Source organism: Ammodytes marinus (genome assembly GCF_949987685.1).
Source record: "Ammodytes marinus genome assembly, chromosome: 14".
Classification (NCBI taxonomy): Eukaryota; Metazoa; Chordata; class Actinopteri; order Uranoscopiformes; family Ammodytidae; genus Ammodytes; species Ammodytes marinus.
The window spans coordinates 17,998,856-18,023,003 of record NC_137218.1 but is presented as its reverse complement, the minus strand read 5'-3'; the positions used below and the strand labels follow the sequence as shown (position 1 = coordinate 18,023,003).

The following is a 24,148-nucleotide window of genomic DNA, read 5'->3' as shown; positions in this document are numbered from 1 at the left end:
GTCGGAAAACCGACTGTATCCAGTTATAACAAATGAACACGAATGCCCGTTATAATCTCCTGATTTGCTCTGCTTGATACAACACCCACATTCTCATATATATTGCAACAATCATCGCACTGCAGAAAGCACTAGTTCACATCATGTGATCAGCCAAGTGCTTCTCGGGTAAGCCACAAAACCAGAATGCATGAGACAGAACAACAACAGGAAGTTGCTGATATTCCCAGTGCCCTTTCCTTTCGAGTCTCCCACCAAACAGATGTGCTGTTTCCTTTGTAACATCTGTCCACGTGTCCCTCATAGCATCAACGTGCTCAAGACGACGCAAACAGGAGGTAAAAAAGTCGTTATCATGAAGTATAATATCTTACCTGTTTCCCCCTGTCACACACACACACACACACACACACACACACACAACTACAACACATTTGAATTTGGGCAGGCACTTTAAAGTAAAAAATATACTCACTCCGCCACAAGTGAACCTCACAATGTCAGGAGAAAATACTTCATCAGCCTGTAATTCTACCAAATTACATAATGCGTAAGCCCCGAGGGCAGCTTGATCTCACACACGTACATAAAAGTGCCCATTCACAGAGGCAGCTGCATTTCTCCTCTAAAAACCAGATGATTTCCACCTGCTCTGTAATATTAAGATATGGGTTTTTATAGGCCCCACTCAAAGACAATAATAAGTCTTTACAAAATTGATAATGAAAGTATGTAAACTATCTCTCACACAGTGAAGAGTGAGTAGGGTGGTCCTGCTAGGCTGAAAACTGTGATTGTAAACTGCCACGCTAGCCCCAATATCTTCTCCTCTGCACTTGTTTTCATTGCAACAAAAACACACACACACACACACACACACACACACACACACACACACACACACACACACACACACACACACACACACACACACACACACAAGCACACACATTTGAGAAAATATTTGTGTTTCTCATTACCAGAGCTGGCAGGGACCATCCTCTTGTCTGTGGAATGATTCAGTCCAAAGAATAAAAACACATCTCACGGCATGAGAAGAGTCTCCCTGGTTCTCCTCTGAAGGATGGAAATACGCTGTCAGTGTCCTTCACTGCTGTGAAACACTCAGTGCATCCACATACATCTCTCTGCCCGGTACAGCCCTCTTTCCTGCACTTTTTGTCTCCCACTCATCATTCCTTTTTTCCCTCATTCATTTTGACTTCATATCTACTCTGTATCCTTGCATTGCTCTGAGATTGTCACAAGGCAGATGTGTTCTCTAGGTCTCTGGTAACCTGAAAACTATTTTCCTTCAGCATACTTGAGCTAACTTTAGATACTAACTTTTTTCCCCATTCCTTTCTGCAATTACATAAACAGATGTGCTACCAAAGAAAAAGGTAAACTGAGGTACAAAAGGTATTTCACTGTGTTTGTGTGACTTTGCTCTGTTGCAAACAGCTGAGAAGAGCAGCGCTGATAGATTTTAGAGCCTTTGGCAGAGTGCCAATCAGGAAATTATAGTTATCACATCCAATGGACATTTAAGTTTTTCCTCCTCCCAGGCTGGAATTTTTAGCCTGGCTGTGGGGTGTTGGACACGTTGTCAAGTCTAGAGTAATTGGTTCAGCCTGTCCTGGGCTCAGTTCAAACTCAGTGCGTCATGCTGCTATTGCCACCAATAAAACAGCCAAAGCAGACAAAAAATATCTGCGCTCTCTCCTCCTGTGGTGAAGTTATGGGTGACTTTAAGCAGCACGTCTGAGATGTATACTGAGTAATCCACACCACAGTTTGACAGAAAATGCCCACATCTTTTATAAAGCCCATACATATTGTGACTGCTGGGATGATAGATAGATATTTCACTTTTTTTTTTTTTTATTATTTAACCATATTGTTACTGGTGAATTCTCCAAGTAATTTTCAGCAGGACATACTCTTATCAATCATCTCTTAGTAATGATGATGGTGCATGAGATGAGTTAAATAACTTTTGAAAAAATATCTGCAGTGGCTTCAATTGTTATTATTAAATGGAAAACACACGTGGACATCAACACGCATATCCCAGATTTTCAGACATGACACAGTTGACCCCTGGTGGCAATGTCAGGGAAATGCACCATCATCAAAAACTAGAGCGAATAAAGGAGGCATTTTGCAGGAACTACAGGTGCATCTCAATAAATAAGAATACTAATGGTTTTTTTTTCTGAAATGTAATTCAAAAAGTGAAACTTTCATATATTCTATGTGCATTACACAAAAATTGTAATTAATGTAGAATAATCATACTTTTTTATCATGTACCATCCCTTCTTTTTCTAAAAAAATATATACATATATTTTTGATTTAACACAATTGAATTAAAAATTGTAGACTGTGTTACTGAGGATTAAAAAGGCAAAGTTAATTCACAATGGACTCATGTGTTGTGATCACAAGTCACTGCACCGGGGCGTAGTAAATAGGCTACTGTTGTTTTTCACATGTCAAGGAAACACCTGGGAGCATCACCCAGAAAGAACCAGTAGTGTGCCATGCACGCGGTAACCACAAAGACGCAAACAACTCTATACAGAGAAATTTGACTAGACAGCTGCTTAATATCTCATTGTTGTGGTTGTGTTCCAACGACTCACCCTACAAAATAGGTTAAGTACAGCAACTTAAAATGGTGCAGAGAAAACACCAGCTCTGAAATATATCTAACTAAATGAAGGCTATGTTCAGATCTCGTTTAGATCATTTTAGGTGTTGCGTCAACATAATGGTGTTTCTCCTATTTAGTTTGACGTTTTAAAAAACTAAAGCAATGTTGGATATGGCTGCATTAGCTGTAGCTAGGTGCACTTAAACTTATTGAATAGGGGCATATGTTTGTTAAAGATTTGTATCACATATTTGACTACTTTAAGCTAAATGGGTCTGATACCATGTATTGGATACTTTGGTGGTTTGATTTGAATGAAAACTGAGCGAGTTAAGGTTAACACCAAGCTTGTACAAGGACTGCAAAATCATGTCAGAAATAATCTTCATTATCTAGCCTACATAACCTGCATGTCGTGTGGCAGGTTCTGTTGCTAAACCCTATCGTGCACATCAGCAGGAGCCATGTTTCCCCTTAGACCTGTAAAAGCCTGCTGAAATCACATGTGGCCATCCTTGTTCAACGAGCCACATTTGAAAAGTTTGGACACACACACACCCCTCATTGGCTAATCTATGGCAATCTAATTAGCTTCAGCGGCCCAACTGGGCAATGAAAGGTGATGACCACTTTATCAAAACAAGCCTTTATTAAATTAAAAGTAATACAAAAAGTGAACGACAGCGATAAACTAAAGTTGCTCTTTCAAAGCGAAGTGGGTGGCCCTTAAAAGGGCCGTTGGGTTGAAAGTTATTAGCCAACAAGCTAATACTCTTGGGATTGAGAGGAGGCCTTCTTTCCCGCCTTGCCGGTACTAGGGGCAGACTGGCCGGTCTTCTTAGGCAGCAGGACGGCCTGGATGTTGGGCAGGACACCGCCCTGGGCAATGGTCACACCGCCGAGCAGTTTGTTCAGCTCCTCGTCGTTACGGACGGCCAACTGGAGGTGGCGAGGGATGATACGGGACTTCTTGTTGTCACGGGCGGCGTTGCCAGCCAGCTCCAGGATCTCAGCGGTGAGGTACTCCAGTACTGCGGCCAGGTACACGGGGGCTCCAGCGCCGACCCTCTCAGCGTAGTTACCCTTGCGGAGAAGACGGTGGACACGGCCGACAGGGAACTGCAGACCGGCACGGGAGCTGCGGGTCTTGGCCTTAGCGCGGGCCTTGGCTCCAGTTTTGCCTCTCCCAGACATGTTCAGTTGTTTTCGAATTTGTTTGTCTTACACAAAATACCACAACGGTAGATTTTCGAGCGTTGAGGAAGTCACTGCCACACAACCTGGATATAAACCCCAGCTTTGTCCCGCCCTAAGACGCCATTGGCTCATGGAATGATGATAGCCAGATATGATTGGTTTCAAGAGGTTAAAGGGAACAGGAAGTTAGTGACTATTGGTGTAACCTCTTACCGTCAGACCAATCACGGTGGACTCTACAGAAGGAAACAAAGACGATTGGTTGTTGTTTCCCTTACTCGTTGTGATTGGGTCACATGGAAAGGGGCGGATACCGATGGCCAATCGGGATTCTTCCCTCCAGCTTCAAGTTTTTAGGCGCGTTTCCAAATTGTACAGTAAAAGTCAAAGTAAAGCAACTCCATTGCTGAATTTAAAATGTTGAAACTAGTTTAAAAGTGGTGAACATCAGTAAATTGGTGAACTCGGGCTTGTAAAACCTGAGCATATCTGGCCAGTGTGAATAAACCCTGGAAAGAGACACTCAAAGACACACATGGGTAGATAAGAAATTAACAGCAGATACATGTGTAAGAAGTAATTTAGCTGCCTTTTCGTCAATGGCAGTGTAGACCTATTTTAACCTGAGTTGCTCTTCACCACACAGCATTTACACTATGTACAACAAATGTCCTTAGGGTATGATGGATAAGGTATAGCAATAAGTAATAGTCAGGTTCAGACAAGTGACACTTAGAAAATAATTTATTTGCAATAAATTAAACATTTCAAATATAACAACAGAATCATACACATTTGAAAAGGTGTAGCTGCTTATGTTTTCACATTCCAACCACCTGAAAACTAAATCAAAATCATTTAATTTGGTTGTTCTGAAGTCCCGTTTGTTCAGGCAGTTAAAAGATTGAACATTTTCTCTGACAAAACAAAAAATGTTGTACATTTTTACATACTAATTCTGTCTGGCTTTGAAGAATGCAGAAGGTTGTCCTTATAACTCCAGTTGCTAGTATCGGTTTCATGTCTTGCCCTGAGTATGTTCACTCCGCCTGGCACCTTGTCGTACACTTTGACAGTCCTGTTGCCTCAGCAGAGTCTCTTAACAATGTGTTGAGACTTCCACACTCAAAACATTTCTTTCAATCTAAACTGCAGAACGGTTGCAGTACTGTCACTAACATGAGACTTACTTATTTCAAAAATTAAAAATAAACTTATAAAAGTTCATGGTTTGCTATGTTTAGTTTATGATGAGCATATTTTGCCTGTAACCAAGGCAAGGCTTTTTTTTTGTAAAATATATGAAATCTTGCAGCAAAGCAATGATACTTATTGCAATAATGAAAAGTCCACATGAGCATCAACTAAAGTCTCTATAATGTGTTTAGATGATAGTTTGACCTCTAGTCAACAGGAGCCAAGAGGAAAACAGGAAACTATGAGAATTATTAAAGTTTAAGCACATTGTCCCGCCTGCAGAGTCTGCTGGAGATCCTGGCTGGTTGAAGTTTCAAAATAAAAGAAAAATGCATTATGAAATTCCACAGAAAGTACCTCTTATAAAATAAAAATTACAGTAAATATATTATCTGTTTTGCTTGTACGATACGATACAACATTGAATAACATTCTAAAACCAATGTATCAGCAATGATGAATGGACATTACAGCTAGATTGAGACTGGTGTTTGTCAACTTGTCTTAAACTATGTGTTTAAAATTACATTTGTATGGGAAAAATTCACAGCATGTCTCTATTTTACAGTCCAACTATGATGATTTTTTTGCGGGGTAAATATATAGCACTTATATCATAAGAACTACATCATAATAAATTACCTTTATACAACCAAATAATTTGACATCTCTGTAAAAAACTAAATAAAATCAGTCCAAAGTGCAACCAATAGCATTATACTGGCGATGTAGATCATTAAATAGTTTGAGAGCATTTCCAATGTAGGAACGCTTGCACTGTAGTTTGTGTTCAAACAGGGCACAAGACATTGCGTTGCAGCTAATACCTTCTCCTCACAGAGCAGTGGGGTTTTCCTTGAAGGAAACATCTCACAATCACATTTTAAATTCATTGATGTGATGGAATGAGACTTCTGTCCTGAGGGTGCAAATCGTTTGTCACCAGAGGAAATTTCCTCCCAGTGGTGTCCTCGTTTTTCAAGCTGTACAGGTGACATCCCACCAGGGGGTGTCCGGCCTGTCAGAGACTGAACTCCTGTAAGGTTTTTAGTTATCCAGTGTTCCGCCGTTGGTAGCTGTGGATTTACCCTTTGATTTGCCTGATGAGCGGAAGGAGAAACGTTTGATGAGTCGCCGGGAGAAGCTGCCAGACTTTTTGCGGCTGCTTGTTGCGTCGGCAGCAAAGTTAATGCCCATGTTGGAGACATCTTCGTGGGATTGGCTGAGGCAGGACTCCTTCTGTCGATTTCTTCTGCGGAACAACAGCTTGGATCCACTCTGCAGGAAGCCCACTACAGGAAACAGACACAATCACATCACTGTATTGAAGTGATTCTCTATCATTTTAGTATTTGGACCCAACTACCAGTTTTCTGAATTAATTCACCGATTTAGTGAGATAGCTCCATAGTCAAATTGATATTCAGCACTGATCCCCTCAAAACCACTTGTGTCTGTTGCCTGTTTGTTGCCACACATGGCCTCTAGAGGGCAGTCATATTACACGGTCTGTAAAAATCAGTCATTAATCTATTGAAGTTTTGATGTTATGAAAGGCAATTACAGATTTGTATGCGTGTGAAATATCCTGTACTATTTGATAGAATATAAGTTCTTTATGAAAATAAGAAACAGAAAAACATAATGAAACAATTAGGTAAAACCACATTTAAATTATATTGTGTTTACTATTAGCGCAAGACATGACCGATCAATGTGACTTCCATGTTTACCTTTATGGTCCTTGAGGCTGCGGGTTTCCAATGCGCCATTGGAACCCGTGTCTGATTCCACATCGTCCACTGATGGACGCTCTGACACGTCAGAGGGTGTAGTTTCTTCTGGCTCTAGGTGCTGCCCCCCTGCGCTTTGATGGTTGCTATGCATGGCTGCGTCCATGGCTGCAGCATAGCCACTCGATAACGCACAGTCATCTTCTGAGAGCGGAACCTGGTGAGTGTTAGAGAGAGAATAACATGATGTCCTTTTAAAATGTTAGCAATATTAATGAAGGGGTTATATTGAGCAGAGAGAGATTAGTGTGTGACTACTTATTATGCATACACTTTTAAAATACACCATCGGCATTCTAACACTTTGAACACACCTGCACACTCAAGTTACTTTTGTGTCAGGTTTCAAGCAAAGCCTCTTGCAACAAAGCATTTTTTTTTACAGGCGTTCAGGCCATAATTAAGTAAGAAAATAATGTGGTCCAATGTGGGGCTGTGATTTGGGACTACATTTAGACCAAACTAATTATGCCCGGGTCCATGTCATTGTATTTCTGTTTGGTAAATCATACAAAAAAAATATAAAAAATGTGCAGGAACAACTTGCCACTACATTTGACATGTTGTTTCATTCTCTGACCTTTGACACCCCAGAGATGATCAGCGTGCTTCTTTTGGTCGGTGTCTTCCGAGCTGCTTTGGAGGCGGACTCTGTCAGCTGCCGAATGGCCGTCTCTGCAACAGGATCCAGGCCGTTAGAGAGGTGGCTGCTCTCTGAGCAACAAAAACACAAGTGTGTATATCAGCACTATGCTAGTAAACATGATTTACTACATTTTATTTTGTGACGTGTACATCATTTTGAAAACGCATGGTTTATACATGCACAAAACTGTGTTTCAAACTAAAAAATAACATTATTTAAATGTCAAACAGATACAGTGTCTATCGTTTGTATCAGATTGTCTTTGTATTTAGTTACTGTTTTTGAAAAAGAGCACCTGCATGATTTCAACTTAAAAGGGCATTCCTCTCATCTCGTGTCACAGTGCAGCTCGATGCTTATCCTACTTTGCATCTGTTGTCCGACATGTAAAACAAAATGTTTGGCCTTTCAGTCTATAGAACTCACTGCTGGAGTTTGGGCTGCCTCTGCCCTCTGACAGCATGACGGGTTTCTTTTCGGTCACTTCCACTTTGGACGGCGAACGCATTGGAGATTCACCTGAAAGGCGCCGTGGCAAGTTACAAGTCTCTGTTCATTTCACCGTTAGTAAATCTTATCTCTCGTTGTGTACGCTGTAAAACATGACTGTGTGGATTCACCTGGACTGCGTTCCAGTTTTAGTCGAGACTGGACGGTGGTGATGGTGGTGACGATGGTTCCATCTGGCATGATGGTTCGGTCCACGTCCACTTTCTTGCTGGGGGTGAGGGAGGAACGAAGTGGCAGTGCATTGTGGGCACTGCAAGGCTCCTCTGTTTCCACGTACAGCAGCTGGATGCGTAGAAAAAAATATAATAATGTAGCATATAAAATGAAGGGGTAGGACCTTTATATAATAAACTGACATCTGGACCTGCATGGGAAACATTCAGATGACTGATCATTGCAGGTAGAACAAGGCGACAACGAATGTAGTGATATGACATGTAAGCCTGCGGGGATAAAGCAGATGTTCATGGTGTGTATGAAGAAATATGAAGATGGCAAGAAGGACAAAAGGCAAACAGTCATGACAATGCGGACACAGCTGTTATACAACACTCCCTCTCCTTTTGTGGCAAATCTTTGTTCTATTCCAGATTGCTTGATGTTAGATAATGAACTGTGATGTAACCGCACACACTTTAAACCACCAGAATGGCTTTGATAGGGTTTTCCATTATTTAAAATTTTAAATAAATTCTCACCTCTGCTGTGATGGTAGCGTTTGGTGCCAAGCCGTGGCCGGGGCCTATAGACAGGACATGTTGTCCCGTAGGAACTTTGCACCGGAGGTCCAAGGCGATGGATGCTTGTCCAGGCAGGAATTCTATCCAGGTTTAAAGTAAAATAGAAAAAGTCTTAACCATAACATACAACTACAGCATGAGAGCTATTCCTTTGATGTAGTTCTGAGGCCGCGTGGGAGCATCTCCTGTCATTTTGTAAATTCCCAAAAAATGCTAACAAAGAGTGTTACATTATGCCTGCCAACAAAGCAGTTAAGGCATAGATGATTTTGCCTAAGCAGTCTTAACATTCCTGCTGATCGGGTTTCTGAACAGCTGCCAATTTAGTAAAGTGGAATAGAGAAATGCCTTACGTTCCTTTTTGCCGCTCCGCTCCAGAAGTCTGACTGTCAGCTCTTTGGTCTCCAGGCCCAGCTCCCTTCAACACACAGCCAGGAAAACAACAGTGTTACAATTAAAGTGAAAGTCCATTGGGAAAGATTACATTAATTGGAATGATGCAGCTTCTTTCTGCAGATTTTTTCCTTTAAACTATGTTTAATACTCTATAACATGAATATTCATGACCATGTAAACAAAAAGAACATATTGTTCGATATTATATCTAATTATTAACCATCCACAATAGTGCCAGGAGTCAATGACTTTTGATTGTTACCTTTCTTTCTTTCTTTCTTTCTTTCTTTCTTTCTTTCTTTCTTTCTTTCTTTCTTTCTTTCTTTCTTTCTTTCTTTCTTTCTTTCTTTCTTTCTTTCTTTCTTTCTTTCTTTCTTTCTTTCTTTCTTTCTTTCTTTCTTTCTATCTATCTATCTATCTATCTATCTATCTATCTATCTATCTATCTATCTATCTATCTATCTATCTATCTATCTATCTATCTATCTATCTATCTATCTATCTATCTATCTATCTATCTCATAATATAAGACTCTACAAACCAGCTCATCTGCTTTATCATGAATGTGTGGGTGTTTAGATCCGATTTGATTGGCAGTGAAACAACCCACAAACTGTCATCAGATTCTAATCCAAATGTTGCTCAATCCTGTTTAAACCAATAAAGTAATACAGTATGTGACATCACCCCCTTCCAATGAGTGAGAAGAGCAAATCTGTTATGTGATTTGAGACTCTTTCAACATCGGGGAAAATATAACCTATTACCACTATCACTTCTAGTAAGAAGCTCATTGAGATAATGCATTTTTCAAAGACTCTGGAAACCTGGTCTAAAATAGTTAAAAGCAATATATGATATCAAAGTTGGGTGTTTCAATAGCTTTTACAAAAATCTGATTGAAAATAAATGTTCATAGACATTATAAACTGTTGACAGGACTGTGTGGGTGTGGCTGTTTCAAACAGTCTCCAGTCATTTCTTTAATAAAACCTTCAGACAGAAGATGCCCTGATTGGTTCAAAATACTTATTGAGTCATAAGAACCAGAGCAAAGCCCTCCTCATCTACACCAACATTCTGTAAAGTGTATCAAACTTAAATGAGAATATCTTTAATTTGGATTGATAATAATGCCTTACTCTTTTCAGTTGCTTACTATCATACAATTCCCAAAATGGTATAGTTAGAAGAATTTTGTGGATTTTGGGTTTAAAGGGCATGAATGTACACAATCATGACTCATACACAGCAGCTTGGAATCTTACAGAGTCAATTCTTCGGTCCATTCCACAGGGGTGTCTTGGTTGCCGGGCACTGGCAGGAAGCGGGTTGTCCTCTCTGTGTTTGGTTGGTCCAGGTTTAGAACACAGCACAGCTCCCCTGATCCAGACCACTGACCTGCAGGCACACACACAGCCACACAGTGAGACCAGAGCAGTCAGCAGGAAGTTGGACGGAAATGATTAGATGTTGAGGTGGAAGTGTCTGACCTTTGCTTATGGTCGCCCTGAGCTGCCGGAGCAGTAGCCGCCTCACCGAGACACTCTGGGGTGCAGAGTTAGATAATCCCACAGATAGATGGTCCGCGGGGGCCTTGCAGTGTGAAAAAGGATGGTTTAACAGCTAAATCAGTTGAAGGTGCAGTTAGAGATTCTGGAGAACACCTGTTGTCAATCACTTTTCGTCAAAATCACTGAATATCTCACCACAATCCGCTACCTGGCTGTATTGTGTGTGCGCTGAACTAAAACTGTGTGTTAATACACAGCCTAGGCTCTGTACACGGGTATTTTAACAAATAATACGTAAAACAAAGGGGGCCCACTGTAGCTAGCAACTTACCTGTTTACAGAGCCTAGGCTGCGTATTAACACTGGATTTTTGGGAGGATATATTCACCTATTTTGACAAAAACTGATTTTGACAACAAGCGTTCTCCAGAATCGCTAATTATACCTTCAAAGCGTAGCAGCCATCATGCAGCATCCATTTTTTATATTTCGGAAAAAACAGGTTGTGGTGAGTGTGTCTTATTGCTGCAAATGTAAAGAAATACACATCAATATTACCGAAGGACTGGACTCGCAAGTCTTGAGGTTGATGACCATGGCTGGCTGAGTGCTGAACAGAGTATCCTCTATCAGTCCCTTAACCGTGTCCAGGTCTGCCTCACCCGCAGTGCCCTGAGGTGAAAAAGAAGCAGCTTACTTAATTAACTTTGTTGCCATCTCAAACAAAATAAATTAGATGGCATGCAGTATGCAACAATAATCGAGGACGACATTTTCCTCTTGACTCATGGCGAGTGGCTCACATGCAAAACATTCCATGTTGACTGAGATTTATGAAGTCAGTCTTGGAAATACATTTGCATAATGTGTATTTGCTTTTTTATATTTTATTTGAATGTACGCAACCTTATCAGGCTACAAACCCTGAGCAGCTCCTGAACCGAAGGCCCCTGATGGCTGCATGAGGTAGACATATCAAATTAGCACTATCAATATCAGATGTTCTTACATGTCTCTGCAGCTTGCACGGAGACACGGTCAGAGTAAACGACGGCTGCTTGGAAAGAGTCCAGGACATCAGCAGACCCTCGTCTTCCAGCTCCTCCAGACGCACTATCACCTGATGGACACAGACCATGTCGGTAAACACAGAAACAAACAGCAAGTTAACAGGCATGCAGTTATAGATTAAAATAGATAGATTATAAAGTAATATAAAAGGAATTCGATGTGTCACATTTACTCCTTAATTAAAAATGACCACACTATTTAATTTTTAATAATCGAGTACAAACAAGGACTCCTCTTAGACATGTAATGAAGATAGCTTCTACATTACATAGAGGCTTTTGATTTTCATAGCTAGTTCAATATACCTCATAAAATTCAAATGTAATGACAATGCGTCATTGCGGTATTACAAGTGGCAGTGTAAAATGTACACATTTTGAATAACAATGCAAATTATGCTCTGACATGCTCGGTTGTTTTTATCCTTTCCTATGCGCAAATTGCAAAAAAAAAATCCAGGTGCTTTGCTTTTGTACCTGCGCCACCATAGGTTCAATAGTGATCTGATAGGTGTCCATGGAAACGGCAGCGGGCGACTGCTGGGTGACGCTCACAGGAAATGTCACTGTGTCCACCCAACATTTACAGTGTAAAACCTGCAGAACAACAACAGGTGGAGAAAGGAAACAACTTTAAAACAATGGGAGAAAAAGCTTCATATTTGTTTCCCATACCTTCTATATGTCTACTTCAACCTACTGTGTATGTGTCTTCATGTGAATCTCACTTGACTTGACACAGAAAATGTATTCTGCGCGTGGGTTTGTCATGTGTTGTTGTTCCCATTAAAACTTAAGGGGTGAATGGCTAAAGATGTCTGCCTCATAAATTAATCCCTGCATGCGTTGCAGCTGTTTTGCACATGGGCCACAGAGATTACTTACCATTTGGTGTGCTGACTGGTCAGTGCAGGTCACGCTGTCTATCCCAGAGGCAGCAGTTAACTGCAGGCTGCTGTCAAAAGTGATCTGAATGGAGCTCTGGGAGGGACAGAGAAAAGAAAACAAACGTCTGAAATACTACAAAAGAGAAAGGAGGAGAGACAATTTGGGGATGCCATGTAGCAGATTTTGCACTGCAGTGATACAGTATTTGATGCAACTGGTTAGCATTTAGCCATAGTCCGTATGGATCTTTGGATTGGTAAATTGTAGTAATTGTAAAGTAATACTTAGAAAACAGCCTTGCCGTTTCTCCATCTCACAGTCTCTGCAGAAAAAGAAATGCAAATTTTGTGACAAAGTCAATACTGTTAATGTGTGATTTCCCGCGCCAGCGGTTCACAACTACAAGGTGAAACTGTTAAGTCTGCTGCAGAAAGTGTACTTTCAGGTGCTATACTGTTGCACGAGATGTGGCAGAGCACTACTGTGTGCAGCTCTGTTGCTTTACACACTCAGATGAATGGCCCCTGAAGATACTGGCAAAAATAATTACAACATATGTCTGACCAAAGGCTGGTGACGAGGATTGCGTTTGGGTGAATATGAGCTTCTGTAGTAAAGCAGGAGTTGTGGAAGCCCTCTCTAGAGCCTCGGCCCCACAACAGCATACATTACTGCATCAGGTTAATGCTTAGTCATGCTTCCAGCTAGGTTTGTACTGGGGAAGACGTGGAAGACACCCGTAACAACAGGAATTACTATCTCAGTTGTAAAACAAGATTCACTAGAAACGTGGCAACACCAGTGTGTGCCAGAGGATCTGTTTCAACTGACAGCTTTAACTGGCTCGGGACAAGCAAGTGAGAGAAAACTAATCCCCTATTGTCAGGACATATGTTCCTCTAAGTCTGATACCAATCTCAATCAAACACAACAGGGGAGACAGGGCAGACGTGGTAGGATGACATAACAAAATGTGTGGTGTGTGTCCATCTGCGCGTGTGTGTGTGTGTGTGTGTGTGTGTGTGTGTGTGTCAGTGTTCCAGCAAGGATGGCCGGAAGCCAAGTGCAGTGCTGCAAGCTTACGTAGTTTCCCTGGCCCAACACAGCAGTCACGTGACTACAGCGTACAACCAGCTTGCATTTCCTCCGGTTGGCTGGAGCCTCTCAAACTGCTCAGTGCTCAGTCACCCAACCGTTCATTACATCCAAAGTGCAGAGCAGATATGACGTGATGCGTTTCAGATTGTGAGGGCTTTGGATAAAACCATTAATCATGAGGTTCTGATTGTGGCTCGTAGATGTGCATTGCTTAAGGTTTGTGCCACTGCAGTCAAACACCGCTGGCATCTTGACCAATTAGAGTTGATGCAATGTCGGGAGCGATTAAAAAAAGATTTCTTTCAGATTTCTTTCCAAATGTAGCATCATGAGAGCAAAACAATAAATCATATTCAGATATATTTTTCTTTGAATTAGAAAAGTGATAGTTATAGACAAGAAATATGGGGAGAGAAAGTGGTGTGTGATAATAGACTGTATACAATATACTTAGATACCGTACAGTTTATGGGTATGACATCCAGAAATGTCCCTGGCCGGAATCAAACCAGGGACTTTGCACCCATATAATACACGTCTTAACATCTGGGCCATTGGATGCCATTTATTACAATTTTCAAACCTATATGAGTCATAGTCGTAGACAAGTCATAGTGCATTTACAATTAAATGTCATAAAACATTTAATGCTAATCCATGACAATCCATGACGTATGCTAATCCATGACAAGAGAGAACTGACAACTTTCAGTTTTTCATCTGTTTGTCCTAAAATCCTTTGGGACAAACAGAAGCACAGACTTTGACAAAATGTGTCAATCAAACTCATGTATGCCTGAAAGAAGATTGGTTCATCATCATATTTTCATTCTTTGTTGTTTCTGCCTTGGGTGCTTTGAATCTCTTTCTGGGCTGAACTATAATCCCAACTTTGTATGTTTCGGGGTTTACCGCAGAACTAGTTTTACACCTTGTAGCATACATGCTTGGCCACAATCACCCAGTTTTTAAGGGCTATCATGTCCTCAAAATATATGGTTGGAAAATATTCAAATATTATTTGCTCACTAAGTCTTAAAGATGAAGCATACTGGTTCTTACTGGTTTTAAGGTTTAAGGTTTTCTATAGATATTTCATGTCCATCTGCTTCTTATAGGCAGCCATCTGGTGCTCTGTGGTGTTGTGCATCCTCCTTGTATAGGCTGCAGAGCTCATTCTGTCATGGAGATGCCATTGCTAGCAGCATAACCACAGATTTGTCCTTGTGAACCACTGCTGCTCTACTGAGTGTGTTTGCGGACGGTATTTCTGGAAATACACGGTTCCTGAGGACATCCATTGTGTCACTTCAGGTTTGTCAGCGTCACCCCCTTTGGGTCTGGGCCCAGGCTGGCTCAACAACTCTGAAAAGCATGTGGGTCACCCAGAAATACACTCCCCCTATGGCTTTTGTTGACCCCCACCTTTCTTTCCCTGCTTTTTTCTTTTAGAAGCATGTACCTGAGGTCCAGGCTGCGAAAAGGTGCATACTTTGTGGTGTAGAAAAAGCTTTCTAATGTTTCATTTATTTTAAAGCAGAGCGACAAAATATCCACCATTCATGTTTTGTAATAGTTTGAAAGGAAAACATTTAGCCTACATTGCCGCCAGAAACTCACTGGTTTGATAACTTGGAACGATCAAGTAAAAAACATTAGGTTCTGTTTACTTTACCCGTGGTAGCAAAAAAATATCTAATGTTAGCATGTTAACACTGAGCTCATGTAGGCACGCAAACACTGTTTACAACAAAAAGAAATGTTAGCATGCAGCCTTTGTCAGTAAAATCTGTAAAACAATCCAACCATTAATAATGCATTGTTGGATTTAAACTCATTTTGGGATTGGCCATTTCAATGCAAGTCTACCTATACATAAATAATTACAGTTAAATAAACCAATACAGAAATGGAACAAGACTGGAACAATGGACATTGTGTGTCTCCGAAGGCTGAGTCAAAAGAGCCGCCTCTTAGATTGATGCTTGCCACGGAGCAAAAGTAAATGTAGGTAATTTAAGTAAAACTGACTGATTTTCAATTTTAAATCCATCTGCGACTGGGACTGAGGTTAGTTTCCTGCGCAATCATAGCAAATCAGCACTGAGTACTTAACGTCCTTTATGTTAAGAAGAAATCTACTTGAGCACAATCACAGGGCATTAATCATCTACTGACAGCTCACAGCCAGAGAGGGAAGAAGTGGACTGTGGCCTCCAGCTAATCACCAGCTTCTTTATAATTGCGGATCTTGAATGGACAGGGAGCTCTCTTCCCTGCAGATGCACACTCGTATACACTCTTACAGTCTTCCTCATCTTCCACCCACTGCACCACAGTGACGACGGCTTGGCTGTCAGCTGGCGGCCTCACGGTGCTATTATGAACTGCCGGTCTGAAGGGGCAAACCAGTATGGTCCCTCAAGCCTTCCGCACAAACTAATCCACCGAGAGACATCTGAATAGCTGCTCCATTTCAAACCCTCCTTGCCAGGGCTAAGATTATATATCCAGAGGCTCCGGCAGTAATACTCCAACAGACAGACGCATAAACAAATGAGTCATGAAACACGCTGCATCGTAGGAGTTACTGTCCAAAGGTGCAGGAAGTGCTTTTCTATAGTGCTGAGCAGTGTCTCTCATTTCTCTGTTTATCTTGCTCATTTTAAGTTAAAGTGGATCCACAGTGTACAAACCATGCTGATGGCTTGTGTTTAATGCACATTAACCTTTGGACTTACAATGCGCCATCACGATCACACTTTAATAGCACTCAGTAAAGGGTTTGTGTGTATACAAGTACATCTAGTAAACCGGTAACTCTATGGAAATCACCCTTACAAACCTTATGCACACACAAATAATGTGTGTCTGTTGTTTATGCAGTAAGAGGACGTCCTTCAGTTGACATCAACCAGCTGTGATGAAGCCCTAGGCCAAATCCCTGGATTACAGGGACACAGGAAGAGTTGGGGGGGGGGGGGTCTTCTTAGCAACCCTATAACTCATCATCATTAGACAACCTGACATATCTTCAAAACTGTGAAGATCCCTGCAGCTGCAACACATGACCAACCACTCTACGTTTGTTAACCCTGGGGTTGCAATTGTATTGTCCTCTCTAAACAATATCTCTCCCTTTCTCCTGATCCTACACCATCACATTTTAATTTTCCTCTTGGAATTTAAGTTGGTAGAGATAAAAATACGAATCTCTTGACTATCTTAAAGGAAGAGGCTGAATGGGGCACTGCACCTCACACCTTGTGTCTTGTCTTTACCAATCCAAACAGTGACACTTTGGCTTGAAGCAATAGCCTCTGTTCACTATATTTACGTAACAACCTGTTAACAACTGTTGTGGCAGGATTTGGCCCCCTAAAGCATAGTTTGTCTCTTCTTGTTGTTTTGAATCCTGAGGTGTCAGGTCTCCCCTTGAGGCGCAAGGAAGGATAAATCATTCTGATGAAAATAAGCGAGGCAACAGTGTTTACATGATCAGTTTTGGAGTGATCCCGGCTTGTATGTCACTTTCAATTACAGTCACATGCTGTCACTTATGACATCTTAATAATAATAAGATTGATAAAATGGCAAATTGTAAACAACAGAGGCTCAGGAAAATAACTTCCTTTTCTGATTGCTACTGAAATATCCATAATGTTCACCCATTTTACTGTGTGCCACGACACTATCTGTGTGACTGGAATGTATACTTATGGCATGTGACATTTGTGCAGAAAACAAAGCTCCTGAAATGAATATCTCCTCATTCTTATTAAACATTATGTGACAGGCCCCACTATCAGACTACACAACTGTGCATGTCACATTCGCTCCATGTCCACAACATTTTCAATTAAGTGTCAATTGTCCCCATGAGATGCCGCTTCTAATTGGCTAATGAAGAACCTATAAGACGCTCTTAAACTTTTCAACTACATTTCTCGTGGGAGCAAAAGCATGGAAGAGGTTATGATAATGTACTTACCTGTGCTAAATTTCAGCATTTCACAAAAGACTGAGGCTGTGTTCAGACTGAAAATACTTCTGCATTAGAAAAATAAATTAAAAACACAAGGGTGTATAAAAATTACTAAAACTATTAATTGATTTTAAAGAATTATTGCTTGATTTACTCAATATATATTCATACAAAATAATTAAATGGAGGCAGATGTATTGGAATAACCTTTTTCTGTTACAATGTCTCAGGTCTTACAAAGTAAATAAAAACAGGAGAAGAAATTAGTTGAATTAAAAGAATGAACACTTAAAGCGCCCTTGGGTTTCTTGGAAGGCGCTATATAAACAAAGATATTATTATTATTGTTATTATTAAAAGGCCATTCCATTCTTACAAAATGGGGCCAGCGGGGTAAAGGGTTTTTGCTGAACCTCATATATTGCGCCAACTTTCCATGAGGGCTAACTCACCTTGCCTTTAATTGGATAAATTCCAACATGATTATTTAAAGACCTCTGTCAGCATCAATCTTAAATGCCGCAGAAGTTCTTAGGTTAATGATATAAAGGATTTGGGTACTAATCCCCACTTGATGAAACTGGAGCTGTGTCTTCATCGCACAGTATTTCCTCCAGGGGAGCTCGTGTTTTGGCCCATGCAGAAACATAATCACAAAATGCAGGTCAGAGGAGGACGTGAGTCTCCGGGGACTACAGGCCTTAAGTGTCTATTTTCCAAGGTGGCCACAGTAACATGCCTGGCAGGTGGCAGGTGCTTACTGTACGCAAGCAGCAAAAGAATGAGATGTGGCCACTCAATACTTTTCACAGAACCCCCACAGCAGGTTTTTCCAGGCAGGTTTTCATAGAGGAGGTGCAAAGCCACAACAACATACAGAGAAACAAGTTACAACTAGGATGGAGTTAACTGACTATTAACAAATTCTTCATTCAACATTTGATGGTTCTGTCAGATTCATCAACAAGGCAAGGACGTTAAAGGAATACTTCACCCATACGGAACTGGCGTTCTATCATTATAAAATCGCTATTATAATATGATGAATGAGGTTTTTCTTCCCTCAGTCTTTCCTCAGTCTTCCCTTGGCCCAGCTGTCCTGATAATCCTAACCCTATATTTGCCCAGTTGTGATGGGCAAAATGTAGGGTTAGAGACGATAAAATACTCTTTCTGCCTTTTCTCAGGCTAGGATGAACCGATTTCTAAAATGTTTGCATGTTTATACTACAAAGGATCTCAGAGTTCAATACACCTTCATATTCCCACTGGTGAAGTAGGCCTTTAAGACAAACTGAAGAGAAGGACTATGTTTTAATGACTGGGCCACACTGGATCTGAGATTGAGTATTTATGGTTACGTCTATTTAGCAAGACATGTGTTCGATTTGATAACTCAGCATCAAGTTCAAATTTCATTAACAAACTCCCAAGCGGTTTGCATGTGGTCCAGACACATTTAGTAACAGACTGCTCCGCACGCAGGCACAATGACTGGCAGAAATTCTATTTCGGTGAGAGAGCATTGGAAGTCTTTGGCTCACACTCTCAGTTCACAAACTAAACTCAACACAGACAGACAGACATGAGCAGTTTTTCCTCTGTCTCCTCTACCGCCACTGACGCATTTACCCAGGCTGGGAAATTATCTTACAATAAACTTCATATTCTTTGAAGCCTTGTATTTGCCAGGCTTTCAAAGCATTACATAAGCCTGAAGGTCATACATGTCGTGATAGATCAACCCCACAGGGACACATGAAGGTGTGAGGTTCCTACAAAAATTAGACTATCCAAGGTTATATAAAGTTGAGTGTCCCATTCTATCCAATCTACAGTTGGTAGTTTTGAGTTTTATGTATAGAGAGCATTGCAGTGTGGTTGTCAGTCACCTGGAAACGGCATCTCTCTGAATACTCCCAAGGTTCACCCGAGGCTCACTCCATTGTTGTGGAGTCTCTTGGTAACCGAGAGCAACGTAGGTCACACTGGATATAAACTCATTAGGCCGTTGTAACATAACTAAGCTGCCGCGCTGCCATTTGCCACCACATATCAAATAGCAAGCAGTTGCAAAAGAATCATGCTGCTCCACAATGACGATCACTTTGAAAAAAATCCAAACTAAAGAAACTCAGATTACTGAATATAGCGTTGCCCAGCAAAATATGCATCTGCCTTGTTAACTGAAGCGGTCGAACTACGTCTCACTGATGCTTTTAGACCAAGGTGTTGTCCTGTTCTTCATATTCAATGATTTCCTAAGGACCAACATACTGTAGGACTTTGAAGGAATAGTTTGATTAGCTTAGTTTATCTTAGCATAAAGACTGGGAAGTGGGAACAGAGGGAAACAGCTAGTCTGGCTCTGCAAAGGGTGAAAACATTAGTATTAAGGTTAAGTGTTAAGATTAACGGTTATAACCAGTAGAGCTGGGCCACTTATCATTGATAATACAGTTTAATATTAATTATGCACAAGCCATAATAACTAGTATCAATACACTTGTTCATCACTGAATAAGTAATTTACCAAAGTAATTTACCCTGAAGGGCAGCTTTCAACCAGCTGGGGTGACTTGACCCTTATGAATTGTTTTGTTGTTGTTGTTGTTGAGCACATCAATAGATTGGTCTCACCCTTCAAAACTCCCTGCTAACTCATCTTTACATTTATTACCAAACACGCACACCCACACGCACACACACACATGCACACGCACACACACACACACACACACACATACACATACACACGCACACACTCAGGGGTCAAGGATCCATTTCTCCTCCATTGCTGTAGGATACATCCGACTGTGATGCAGTCTTTGATACACACGGATCAAAGGATGTGTTTCAAAAGGAGAACGACCTTTCAGAAAGGTATGATAAGCCTCTAACACGTGGCAGACTACCAACGCGGCCTGGTGGACTGGCTGGATGGCAACACTGAATCCAAAGTGTTAAGCCGGTGTGGTGTCGATGATGTGATATGAAAACATGTGTCTTTTTAACAATGCTTACTCCACAGCACTTCACACTGGGCTGAAGCTGTGATTGTATTAGACTTAAATGCAACTCCTGGGCTTCCTGTTCGGATACAAATTGATTCCCTTTAGTTTAAGTTACTCGCTGACGGGAAGGGGAAAGAGACAGATGCTCTTCTTTATGATTATGTCTGATACATCCGCACATCCACCCCCTCTACTCCACAGGATGGGGTACCAGGCTTTTTACAAGGTGTGGGTGTACATACTGTGGCAGCGCTCACTCACTGCTCTTGCCTCTCGGCTCTTGAGTGCATTGGTTCAGAGCTGTTACACAATGCTCTGCCTCCCCCCCTCTAACACACACCCCATCCTCTTACTGATTAGACACTCCAAACTCCCACACTTCCACCTCCACCTGCCTACACACATTTACACGTGGGCACACACTGACTGTATAGGCCCCTGCTTAGTACGTAACTATTCATGCCTCTAGCTTAGTGGAGTAACCTTATAGGCTTGCTCTTCTTCCACACATTGCAGCAGTGTTTATTCAGTGCTCCTTTACAATATGACTTATTATATCATATTGATTCATTGGCAATAGATCAAACCGTAGTGATGCATATTGCCGTCTTTTATATATGATTTAATTTTTGACAATCTCTCTGCTTGTCTGTGACACTATTTCCACAAAAATAATGGATTGCTTTTTAATTTAAAAATCTGGCAGAGCTAAACAAACAAATAATAATAACAATATATAAAAATTTAACAAGTTGTGCTGTGTTAAATGGGCATAAATATCGTCTCATATCGATAGAATCCCGTGAATCGGACCGAATCGCAGTCATATATCGCTGCTTACTTAGTTATATCTGCAAATATATGGTTGTGCAATGAGTGTATCTCATATCCCCTCCCCCCCCACACACACACACACACACAAACACACACACACACACACCCACACACTCATGGCTATAAAGACCTCAAATGATCTAACCTACTACTCACCCCGTGCCTGCAGGCTTGCTCGTTCAGTGCTTTGACCCAGCTCCTCTGCCAGTGCTCCCTGAAGGACTTGAAGGAGAACAGAGAGGTCAGCAGGCCTTTCACCCCAGCCTCTTCCGATGCGTCTCCTCCTCCTCCTCCCTCCCGGCCCGAGCACAGCCTCTGCAGGAATCCCCACACGCCTCCAGCCTGGCACTTGCCTTGGTGGGAGTGCTCAAGTTGCCCCCAGACCGTGTCCCTAGCTCCGACCTGCTTGGCCGCACGCCTCGCTCTCCAATGCCGCAGCAGGGTCAGCAGGTACTGGAGCAGCCATCCCACTACGATGAGCAAGGAGGCTAGGAAGAGAGCCACCAGACACATCCAGCCATACTCCTGGAGCTCCATCAGCATCTCCTGGAGCCTCGCATAGCCTAGCAGCAGCAGCTTGGTCCAGGTGGTGGAAATATATCAGGGACTGTCAGTCAGAGCGCGATCAGCTCCCTCTGGCCTGTGAGGGGCAGCAGTCGGTGTCAGTCAGTCATGTTGATGCAGGGGATGCTCATGCTTACTTCTAGTTATATAGAGAGGATACACACATGATGCACTATGGTCGCAATAGGCCATCTTTACTTGAATTAGTTTGCTTTAATTAGATCACGTGTAATGGCATCTTGCTCGCACATGAAGAAGAAGAAGCCAGTGTATTAAATGTCACGTAGGCTTCATAGTCTGAGAACGAATCATGCAATTTGTCAAAGAAGACACGACAAAACACAAGAAAATCAATTGTATATTTGCACCGACCTACCGTTTAATTCTTCACACGGTCAGAGCAGAGGGCTGCTGCAGGTTACAATCGAAAGCGAGGCATCGTTAACGTGAGGCTGGCTCCGTGGCGATACGCAGCGCTGCCAACAGCAGCCAATGCGTCTGTCCCATCATCTCAAGAGCTTCTATAGTAGCCTAGCCTATATAAAAGCTCAAGAGCGATGTGTCGACCGACGTGCCTGCGCTCTCATCTATCGATTCCTAAGCACTGAGCGGCCCTGTGCTCTCTGACAGTGCGATACAGACTCCGGTGGTTTTAAATCCCCGCTGGTGGTAGCCTCCTTCCTCCCTCTACACCTCTCTTCTATGATGGTTTGACAGGCAGGCAGCTGCAGTGCTCCTGCAGGTGGCGCTGTTGGAGTGGAGGGACGCTACGAGTAAACAGAAGTGACAGACAGAGGCTACAAAATAAAAGCAGAAAATTGCAAACGCAAAGACCAAAAAGCACAGGGTAGGTTAACGCAAGAACAAATACCATGTTGAATTTCCACATGATATTTGTTTTTTCTTTAACACTTGAAATGATGAATGCACTTGCAAATGATAAGGTAAGTAGGCTACAACATGTAAACCATACTTTGGTGTTTCATCTTTATCTTTACTTGAGATTTCAATATATTATTATTCTCAATTTTTTTTAGAAAATGAAAAATGAACCAAAACACTGACAAAAAGTGGAAAGATCTTGGGGTGATAATAAGAATAAATGTGTCAATTGAACTCATACTCCAAACTTCTCTTAACTAAAAAGGGAAAATATTAAGGTTTGAATTTGAGTAAACCATACTAAGCTTGTTTTACAAAAAATGCATGAACGAAAACCACTGTGCATCTTTGGATGGATGGGGGTAAAACAACACTGAATGGTAATGCTATTGACTCTTTCAGCCCATAAATAATTAATTAACTGGTAATATTACTGTTATATTATTTTTTTCTTAAATTAGGCCTATTGTTTGGCCCCTTCATCCAAAGGACTCAAAGTTTTTCCAGCCCTGCACATCTATCTGCACCAGCAGGCATGTTACTAAGGTAAGTTGAGATATTCATACTTTACATGATTGTTTCCTCTATTTGCTATCTTTACACTTCTACCCCAAAAATGTTACTCAAAAGTTTTTACCTGACTACTATTACTTCACTTTACAGATTAAGCTTTTACAAAGAAAGCATATAATGAGCACTGTTATAAACTACTAAAGTAGCTCCACTTTAACAAGCTATAGGCTTACATCAGAAACAAATGCTATTTACACATTATTTCAGCAGAAAGGAAACCTATAGCGTAGTAATCCTATATTATTATGGCATTATGTTATTATATCTGAGTGATTATCACTTTTTTGTAGGGCTACTTAAGGCTTTTACGCTTTTTTATAAGTAGGGCTAATAACTCATTTTGAACACAGGTCTGGTACTTGTAAGGGAGTTTTACATTTACAAACTCCTTCCACCATTGATCTGTAATTGGTCATTATATATAAAGTCACATGTCCTTTATTTCAAGGAGACTCTTTTTTATTATTTATTATAATTATTATTATTAATACTATTTTTTATTTTTTGTATAGCCTATTTATATACATTTTATTTTTTACATCGTAGCCTATTCACATTTCAAACAAGAAAGAGAGAAAGTTCGAAT

At 41.2% G+C, this 24,148-nt stretch overlaps 3 protein-coding genes across 3 annotated transcripts in view; all 3 read right to left on the bottom strand.

Annotated features, from left to right (window-relative positions):
* Positions 1-1,117, bottom strand: part of phldb1a (pleckstrin homology-like domain, family B, member 1a) — a 29,767-nt gene extending 28,650 nt beyond the window's left edge. The window contains exon 1 of the mRNA XM_080040517.1: positions 981-1,117. The gene's annotated coding sequence lies outside the window, so the exon portion shown is untranslated. The remainder of the gene's footprint in view (positions 1-980) is intronic.
* A 2,173-nt stretch (positions 1,118-3,290) lies between these two features.
* Positions 3,291-3,945, bottom strand: h2ax (H2A.X variant histone). The gene has a single exon (XM_080040348.1). It carries the CDS (start codon positions 3,852-3,854, stop codon positions 3,426-3,428), a length of 429 nt encoding a protein of 142 aa, XP_079896474.1. The 5' UTR covers positions 3,855-3,945; the 3' UTR covers positions 3,291-3,425.
* Positions 3,946-4,594: 649 nt separating this feature from the next.
* Positions 4,595-22,756, bottom strand: c2cd2l (c2cd2 like). The gene is made up of 15 exons (XM_080041568.1): positions 22,484-22,756; positions 21,700-22,183; positions 12,610-12,705; positions 12,202-12,321; positions 11,664-11,774; positions 11,213-11,326; positions 10,634-10,736; positions 10,409-10,541; positions 9,097-9,161; positions 8,702-8,823; positions 8,114-8,285; positions 7,920-8,012; positions 7,428-7,561; positions 6,788-7,004; positions 4,595-6,346 (listed from the first exon to the last, which is right to left on the bottom strand). The coding sequence occupies exons 2-15, from the start codon at positions 22,084-22,086 to the stop codon at positions 6,102-6,104; spliced, it is 2,112 nt and encodes a 703-aa protein (XP_079897694.1). The 5' UTR covers positions 22,087-22,183; positions 22,484-22,756; the 3' UTR covers positions 4,595-6,101.
* Between the last annotated feature and the right edge of the window lie 1,392 nt (positions 22,757-24,148).